This window comes from Schistocerca gregaria, chromosome 3, assembly GCF_023897955.1.
Source record: "Schistocerca gregaria isolate iqSchGreg1 chromosome 3, iqSchGreg1.2, whole genome shotgun sequence".
Lineage (NCBI taxonomy): Eukaryota > Metazoa > Arthropoda > Insecta > Orthoptera > Acrididae > Schistocerca > Schistocerca gregaria.
In genome coordinates, this window is record NC_064922.1 from 496,982,079 (window position 1) to 496,991,646 (window position 9,568).

The 9,568-nt window shown below is 42.3% G+C and overlaps 1 protein-coding gene across 1 annotated transcript in view; it reads left to right on the forward strand.

The window, feature by feature from the left end:
- LOC126355443 (acetylcholinesterase-like) overlaps positions 1–1,693 on the forward strand; it is a gene marked incomplete at its 5' end in the record, with an annotated part of 69,430 nt that extends 67,737 nt beyond the window's left edge. The window contains one exon of the mRNA XM_050005751.1: positions 1,044–1,693. Coding sequence (XP_049861708.1) covers positions 1,044–1,233 — 190 coding nt within the window. The remainder of the gene's footprint in view (positions 1–1,043) is intronic.
- Between the last annotated feature and the right edge of the window lie 7,875 nt (positions 1,694–9,568).

The window sequence follows — 9,568 nt, forward strand, 5'->3', positions numbered from 1 at the left end:
TGAATTTAAGTTGGATAGCAGTTCGTGGGTGCATAGTTTCGGTAGTACATAGATTTTTGCTATAGACTGGGAGGTGAATTTGGGCTAAATTTGATACAAAAATATATAACAGGGAGCTTACACCAGCAGTTCCGGCTTGTTACGCACTCCATCACAGGAATGAAAGAGAATACGTCAACAGAGTCTGCAGCGTCGGGCAAAGGAAATGTCCGCAGACATGGCTAGTGGATGACAACCTTCTTCTCAAAAACGTGAACACCAGTGTGAGCATCTGGCAAAATTAAGCAGGCAGCGTTTTCTGTATCTACAGGAGATGAAGCGCCCTGGATACGGAGTCAGGCATTAACGTCGGAGCAGTTTCTCCATCATGTGCAGATAAAGAAATAACTGAAAACATGAGCCTAACACCTAATGCCTATCAGTATCTCACTATTTCTACAGTTTTTTACCATGACATACAACATTTTTTATTAGTCTAACACCTGTCTGTAATTAGGCAGTCGCCGGTTGGTGTGGCCGAGCGATTCTAGGTCCTTCAGTCTGGAACCACGTGGCCGCTACGGTCGCAGGCTCGAATCCTGCGACGGGCATGGATGTATGTGTTGTCCTTAGGTTAGTTAGGTCTAATTAGTTCTAAGTTCTAGGGGACTGATGACCTCAGATGTTAAGTACCATAGTTCTCAGAGCCATTTGAACCATTAGACAGTTCCTTACCTTTTTAAGTTTCATTCTTGTCTCTTTCTCTAAATGCCTTTCTTTTTATTATTTTTTTTCATTTTCGAATAATTAAATATTTTAGTGTGGTGTGGTGTCGTGTTTCGGTGATGATTTATAAAAAAAACCATTTTATTAATGAACTTTAGATGTTAGTTACAACTGTGTAACACAGCCATTAGTAGCTTCAAGGATGCAGGTCACATGCACAAGAGCTGCTAATAAATAAATAAATAAACAATAAAATAGTAAACAATCAAAATGTAGACGTCAATGTAACAACCGTGTTACATCCTTGAATATTCTATGACAAATTAGTTGTTCCACAGGAATCCCACTCCAGCGCCAGACCCTATGATCTGGGAGCCGTACGACAACTCGACTCGCAGATACATGCTGATGCAAGCCAACTTCACACTTGCATACGACAAGGACGCACAGCGCATGGGCTTCTGGAACGAGAACATCGTGCTGCTGCCATACACCGATGACTTAAGAGGACAGAAGATCGAGGTTTGAGCAGTGTCTGTTTTAACAAGAACAAAACTTCACTGGTGAAACAAAGTTAAAAACTAAGAGTATTGTGTAATCGTCACCAGGTGCATGACTTTTCACTTGCTGCAGAAGATAGACGTAACAGTGATGTCTTGTGTCCAATTTTGCACCAACACAATTACATGGCTAAGCGTACCCAGGACGCTGCTCATGAGTTCATTCTCTCAGTTTGAAACCTTAATAGTCGCTTTAGAAACATTGAGCTTAAAGTGTCTCCAAAGTTTTATGCTAGGATTATATTCACGAGGAAACGTCGTTTTTCATTTTTGTTCTGCGTGGTTTTTTTAAGGAGTTTCCGTCATGTTACTGTTAATTCTAAGTTGCACTGTTAATTGTTCATTGTGCGACAACTTGTCTATAAGAGCAGAAATATGTTTTTTTCGAAGATGGCACATCACAGACAGGTCAGACAAATCTTAGCATATCAACATGCACTTGAGAATGGCTCCAAATGCCGAAATCACGATTTTGTGAAGTAAATAAACAATTAACACTCAAACGGTGCAAATTTATTTCAAAAAATTCTATACGACTGTGGTCCGCCCGCGAAGGAAAAGCCGGTGATTATTGTTTTTAAGTATCATCTCTGAGTTATGTCGCAGTATGCGTCTCACGTTTTTAGCATTGTGTCGCCTCCCGCATCGTCTATGTGCAACATGACACCAACGCAAAGTTGCCGATATCAATGCATCCACTCAGCAGCAACCGTAATGATGTACGCGGTCACCTTATTCTAGTGGAATTATTTGATCAACTGTATTGAGATATTAGATAATGATAGAGGGGATGTACAAGCTCACCACGAGAAATGTCAGCAGTCTGTGACGTCATGTCAGCTTATAACGACTGCATATTTTTAACATAACTGACGGTAGCTGATGCACTTTTTCTGACGCGGCAAATATACCTTTCAATCTGTTGGTAAAGTGCACTCTGATTATCTACCAGTTTACAGTAGATTTCCATGCTTTCAAGTCCACGTAAGGTATCCGTACATTACTAAAAATTAAATAAAACAAGTTCTAATCACTTTATCTTGACATCCATCACCAAACTTCATAAAAAATTGGAACACAGTAATTGTAGTTGCTTTGCTCATCCACTTTTACAAGGATGCTGAACATATCATGGGACCACAGTTTCAGAATACAAAAAGAGCGTAATTCATCTATAAAATAATTCACAAACGGTAGTAATATTTTAATTGTCATCTCGGAAAACTAAATTTATGTAACTCGGTGCAAAAAGGGGTTGTGGTGCACAACACAAATGTCCTGTTTTCTAAATTTCACAGTGCTGTACTGACAAGCAACTACAATTGACACTCTACTGCACAAATGCTGAATAGGTTACTCAGTATAAGGTCATCAGCTTGTGAATTCAGTCACCAGCTGATGACAATTTAAGTGCCCTACTCAGCATGTGTGCTGTACTGTTCCAGTTACATAATATGGTTGCATGCTTCCTGCACGATTGTTGACTCATCTCTAACATGTAACTGTGTTACTGAATAGAAGGAAAGGTGCGACAGCTATTTTCACTTGGTTTGTTGACGGGCATATAAGTGAATAGTTGTCGTTCATGTTTCCAATTGTATTTTATAACTTTTGGTGAATTTCTATGCAAGATAAGCCTTCAATTGTTAATCCAACACCCTTAGATGACATGCGATCTTAAGATACAAGCCATTCGCTATATGTCAGTAATATACTACATTTCAATGAGTCAGTTATTATGTTCCATAGAAGCTGCTACCCTGAAATGTGCTTTGGGAGCGGAAGGGAATGGGGAGGATGGGATAGTGTCCCGTTCTGCCCAGTCGTTTTTTGATGTAAGTATATATTGTAAGGTGTCCGCGTTTTTCGGGCCTTATAGAAGCTTCATACGTACGATACAGAATAAAATCCCCAGAAAATAAATCTATATTGTTAACAGGAAGTAATTATGCAATCTCATGTACCGAATAACGAAACAATGGCATTGGGAAACCCCAGTTAACATTAACAAAAGAAGACCCAGCTGCAGAGCAGAAAGAAATAAGGCGAGTGCAATATAATCCCTTTTCGAATAAGCAGAGCCGAGACTGTGGGTAAATGGCGATACTACATTAACGAGGCTAGCGGCGACCCAGGAAAGAAAAATAAGAATTCACCTATAATGAGGAAACAGTTGACCGAAGCCATACTGTGTGACGTAGTAGAATCGTGGTGGGGAGATTAATGTCATACAAAAGCATTTTGAGAATTAAATTAACACGCAAAGAGCTCTCATCTCACAGCAGAACACACACATGCGTGTGGTAAAATTAACGAAGACGTTGAGATTGAAACTTTACGTTTGCGAAGTGAGGGCGGTACGCTTCACGTATCGTGGCGTCATACGTAAAGCAGTAGTTCATATTCCTGCGGGAATTTTTGTGGGCTTAGATTTGTGCACGTCGGTACATCTCACAGCGAGTGTGCAGTTGCCATGAGTTTCGACTAGGGGAAAATTTAATGTTGTACAGAATGCATAAAAGTTGATACTGATTGAGTTCTGACAAGGCCAGGGTAGGGAATTAGCGTTTCAGCTCCAGCTCGGAGGCAACACCGCTGCAGTTCCTGATTGGTAATGTACCAACACGCGTTAGTCGAGATTAAATGCTGAGTTGAGATTTGTTCACTCCAACCTGCGTACACTTTGAATATAGAAATTCAAGACTTGATTACTAACAAACCGTGCATTGAGTACATGAGAGTTTCGATTAGTTCAAAAGATAAAGTTCATTTTCCATCAACTTAGTCCATTGCTGAGTTACGACCACGTAAATGTCATTGATAAAGGTTTAATGGTTTCATTTGTCATAATACTTTCATATATAGAGTTAAAGTTTTAATAATCACATGTTCAATATCTAAATGTTAATTAATTTGTTGGGAGTTGAAAGTAATTAAACCCTGTTCTCGTTTATGACTTGAACCTTGAAAGCTTTGATAAATTAAAATGTAGAATGAGAAAGGGAGAGGTTGCGTTATCATTTTAAGATGCATCCCAAACTTGTCATTTATATTAATTTGAGTATTCTTGTCATGTCACAGTGACATTTTAATTAATTTTGAGACAGGACCAACATTTACAGCTGTGTGGAATGCCTGTCTACCACCCTGGGCTTGAGACAATAGTTAAGATACATTATCCATTGGTGCATAAGATATGTCATCCACTTGCATAAAGACCATAAGATACATCACCCACTTACAAATAGCGACCCTGCCAGGATACTGAATAAACAGCATTCTGCTCAGATAGAAAATACAGGATTCTGAATTAACATGATTCTCATAGTTTATTGAGGGTAAACAAAAGATCTGACGCAAACTGGAGAAAAAAAATTAATTTACATGTGACTCAACTGTGAAGTAGTAAATAAGTTAAGTAAATAAGTAAAGTGTATGTTTTAATTCCTGGCGAAAAATTATTGTTGTATTGAGTTGAGTTGAGTTCTGTCTCAACTCCAGTAACAAAAAGGGCTAAAGGAAAGATGAGGAAATGGATTGAATATAAGACTGTGTGACTGATATTTTGGGGTAAAGTCAAGTCTTACAATCTGATGTTAACGAGTAGTCAGGTTCGAAATTCACGAACAGCATCGCTTAGAGGAACGATCAAAAATGACAGATACACTCCTGGAAATGGAAAAAAGAACACATTGACACCGGTGTGTCAGACCCACCATACTTACTCCGGACACTGCGAGAGGTCTGTACAAGCAATTATCACACGCACGGCACAGCGGACACTCCAGGAACCGCGGTGTTGGCCGTCGAATGGCGCTAGCTGCGCAGCATTTGTGCACCGCCGCCGTCAGTGTCAGCCAGTTTGCCGTGGCATACGGAGCTCCATCGCAGTCTTTAACACTGACAGCATGCCGCGACAGCGTGGACGTGAACCGTATGTGCAGTTGACGGACTTTGAGCGAGGGCGTATAGTGGGCATTCGGGAGGCTGGGTGGAAGTACCGCCGAACTGCTCAACACGTGGGGCGTGAGGTCTCCACAGTACATCGATGTCATCGCCAGTGGTCGGCGGAAGGTGCACGTGCCCGTCGACCTGGGACCGGACCGCAGCGACGCACGGATGCACGCCAACACCGTAGGATCCTACGCAGTGGCGTAGGGGACCGCACCGCCACTTCCCAGCAAATTAGGGACACTGTTGCTCCTGGGGTATCGGCGAGGACCATTCGCAACCGTCTCCATGAAGCTGGGCTACGGTCCCGCACACTGTTAGGCCGTCTTCCGCTCACGCCCCAACATCATGCAGCCCGCCTCCAGTGGTGTCGAGACAGGCGTGAATGGAGGGACGAATGGAGACGTGTCGTCTTCAGCGATGAGAGTCGCTTCTGCCTTGGTGCCAATGATGGTCGTATGCGTGTTTGGCGCCGTGCAGGTGAGCGCCACAATCAGGACTGCATACGACCGAGGCACACAGGGCCAACACCCGGCATCATGGTGTGGGGAGCGATCTCCTACACTGGCCGTACACCTCTGGTGATCGTCTAGGGGACACTGAATAGTGCACGGTACATCCAAACCGTCATCGAACCCATCGTTCTATCATTCCTAGACCGGCAAGGGAACTTGCTGTTCCAACAAGACAATGTACGTCCGCATGTATCCCGTGCCACACAACGTGCTCTAGAAGGTGTAAGTCAACTACCCTGGCCTGCAAGATCTCCGGATCTGTCCCCCATTGAGCATGTTTGGGACTGGATGAAGCGTCGTCTCACGCGGTGTGCACGTAAAGCACGAACGCTGGTCCAACTGAGGCGCCAGGTGGAAATGGCATGTCAAGCCGTTCCACAGGACTACATCCAGCATCTCTACGATCGTCTCCATGGGAGAACAGCAGCCTGCATTGCTGTGAAAGGTGGATATACACTGTACTAGTGCCGACATTGTGCATGCTCTGTTGCCTGTGTCTATGTGCCTGTGGTTCTGTCAGTGTGATCATGTGATGTATCTGACCCCAGGAATGTGTCAATAAAGTTTCCCCTTCCTGGGACAATGAATCCACGGTGTTCTTATTTCAATTTCCAGGAGTGTAGCAATAGGTCAAGGCAGAGAGAAGTCATGGCATGTATCGATAGGATCGAGTTGAACATGCAACAGCCAGATCAGCGTGAACAACACGAAACAGAGGACGTAGAAATACCGAATGGGACCGAAAATGTAAAACATGATGTTCAATCTGGTCAAATGAATGGACATGAGAACAGACGTGCACATGATTCAGATGTAGAATCCGTTGACAGTAATTTACAGCATGTAGAACCGAACATGATCATATTGAATCAGACAGGTTTGCAATCATATGAAAGAAAGATTGTTAGTGCACCTACACTGCGTTCAGAAGAGAAGGAAACGTTCCGCAAAAAACGTGAGAGGAAACGGTTACATAAAGTGGCAACTGGTGAAAATGATGTATGAGTAGAAAACGCCAACATATTTGGTATATTGTAGGGGTTAATACAACAATCTCAAGTATCAGAAAAGCATTTATAAGGGCGCATAACCCAAGGACAAAAAGAATTAGCAGGGCATTTAGAAGGGTGCATAACTCAAGGGCAAAAAGAGTTAGAAGGGTGCATAGCACTAGGGCCGAAAGAAACTATCAAAGAAATACAAAAAACCGCGTGAAAATATACAAGGTCAATTAGATCAAATCCGAACTGAAGCTCACCCCTTGTTACAGGAGACACACAAATGAGAACAGATATTGACACTGTTCAAGCAGACATGAATATGTTACGTAAAGATAAGCAAATTTTGTCCAAAAAGTTAAAAACAGGTCGGAGCTTTTGCCATCAAAGCACAGACGAAAGCGAGACATGGCATGGCTGAAACGATGTCTCACAAAAGAACAACAGCTGCATTCGATGTTCCTATTTTAAAGACACAAGAGAAAAACGAACATCAATTTCAGCGGCTCAGAAAGGAAATTTTGTGCTCAATAGAAAGTCAAGGAGACGCGGAAATCGTTAGTGGGGAGTCGCAAAAGACGACAGAATTCACTTTAATGTCGGTAGATAATACTGTGAAGATGGCAAATTCAACAGCCGCCGAGTGTATGACAGAACAAAAAAGCGGAATTATGGGTGAAGTGAGATGGAAAGGCACATGTGAATGTCAGTCCGAAACCACAGACAGAGGTTGGGACATTAGTCCGAAACAGCATATACCAGAACAAAATGGTACCAGTAGGGAACGAGGTGGTTTGCGACCACTTGTTCACGAAAGAATAACACGTCAGTCGGGAATGTTGCTTGCAGCAAGTTTACGTCCGAAAAGCACGAAGCGTGACATGCGCAGCCCAAACAATAGCGACACATTGCGCAACATCACAACATGTAGGACGAATACCGATGGTTTACAGTACAGTATCTCACGAGTCAGAATCGCTCACGAGACAAGGTACAGAGCCATTAGCGGGTGTTATGCATGCATATTGCGCAATGAAACCTGCAAGTGATTCTGCGGTACAAGTGTCACAGAATGAGCCCAATTACACACGTTTGTGTAGATTTGATGCAAATATAGGACAGAAGGTATGATGTCACAGAGCAAAAGCAAGAAGTTTTGATAGTAGCCACTTTCTTACAGTGCGCAAATACGAGCACTATAAGGAAGATACAAATAGTTTACATCCTCGCACATTTATTGATCAGTTCAAAGTAGGAATACCAACACATTGGCCTGTGAAACATAAACAAGATTTAATTTGTGCACAAATGGAAGGAAGTATAGCCGAAACCATGCGGAAAATAGCTGAAACTTGCGATTCATATGATTTGTTTCGAGCAATCTATATAGTTAGATACTGGTTACCTAAGGGGCGAATGAGAATAAAGTATGGCCTATTGCAAAATGTCTCATTTGAAGACTCACAAAAGAAAAAAATGAGTCAAATTCTTGGAGAATATGGCAAAAAGAAATCAAGTTTTAGACAGCCCATATAGTGCTGGAGAACTGATACAGATATGCAAAATAAACTGCCAGTGAAATATCAACAAGCACTGAAAGGACGTGGGGCGATAATGTTGAAACTTTCAAAGGTGTTTTGCGAGAAGTTGAGTTCATGTATGAAAATGATGCCCAAAGACATCATGAGTCAGGACAGAATAACTTTCAAACAACAGGTAATAAAGAGACTAGTAATGGTAGCAAGGGTACATCGGTAATGGGACTGAATTCTGAATGAAATGGAAATACTTACGTAAGTAGGACTAGTGGAAATACAGGACCACAACGTAATGGGTATGGATTTAATAATGGTAATAATTGAAACAGGACGAATAGGGACGAGAATAGGAATGGAATTGGAGACTTCGGGAAACCCGAAAGACAGATTTTAATCAGCGATCGTCAGGTCAACGGAGAAAGTAGATGGGAGGTGGTGCAAGAACGCAACCACAGCCAAATGCGTCAGGTAATTACAGGAAAAATGAACCGCAGAGAGAGGTTGAATTACGACTACAAAATCCAGGGAAGCGTACAGGATGACAGACATCAGGTACTGCAAGGGTTCAAGCAGATAATACAGTTTCTCCAGAAATGAGTAACGAAGTAACAGCAGCGATAAACAGATTAAAATATGATGTACAGGAATCGAAATTGGAAACAGGAACAAGAGAAGGATCGTCAAAAGTATCAGGCCAGATACTTCAAATAGGAAGGGAGTCACAACTGAAGTTTTGGGACGAGATAGACTGGACAGATACGGACGATGAGGAAGAACTCCTAGCTTTACCTAATCATGAACCAAGTAATAATGAGGAAGCACTGATGTATATGGCGCCGATGATTGATTCTGCACAGACGGAAGACGATTCTCAACAGGATAATACATATTCTATCGTAATTAGTCACTGTGCAATTGATCAAGACGATAAGAGTAACCCACAAAATACAGCTAATGTAGATCAGAAAGAAAAAAGGAAAAGTTCGATACGTTGCAAGATTTATTAACATCTTTCCATCAAATATTGGAAGAAAAACAGAAAGAGTCGGAAGCGTTATGGATGCAGGAAATCGAAAAGAACAGGGAAGAACAGGTGGATCATAGAAAGACCAATGATAGGGCAAATACACTCCTGGAAATGGAAAAAAGAACACATTGACACCGGTGTGTCAGACCCACCATACTTGCTCCGGACACTGCGAGAGGGCTGTACAAGCAATGATCACACGCACGGCACAGCGGACACACCAGGAACCGCGGTGTTGGCCGTCGAATGGCGCTAGCTGCGCAGCATTTGTGCA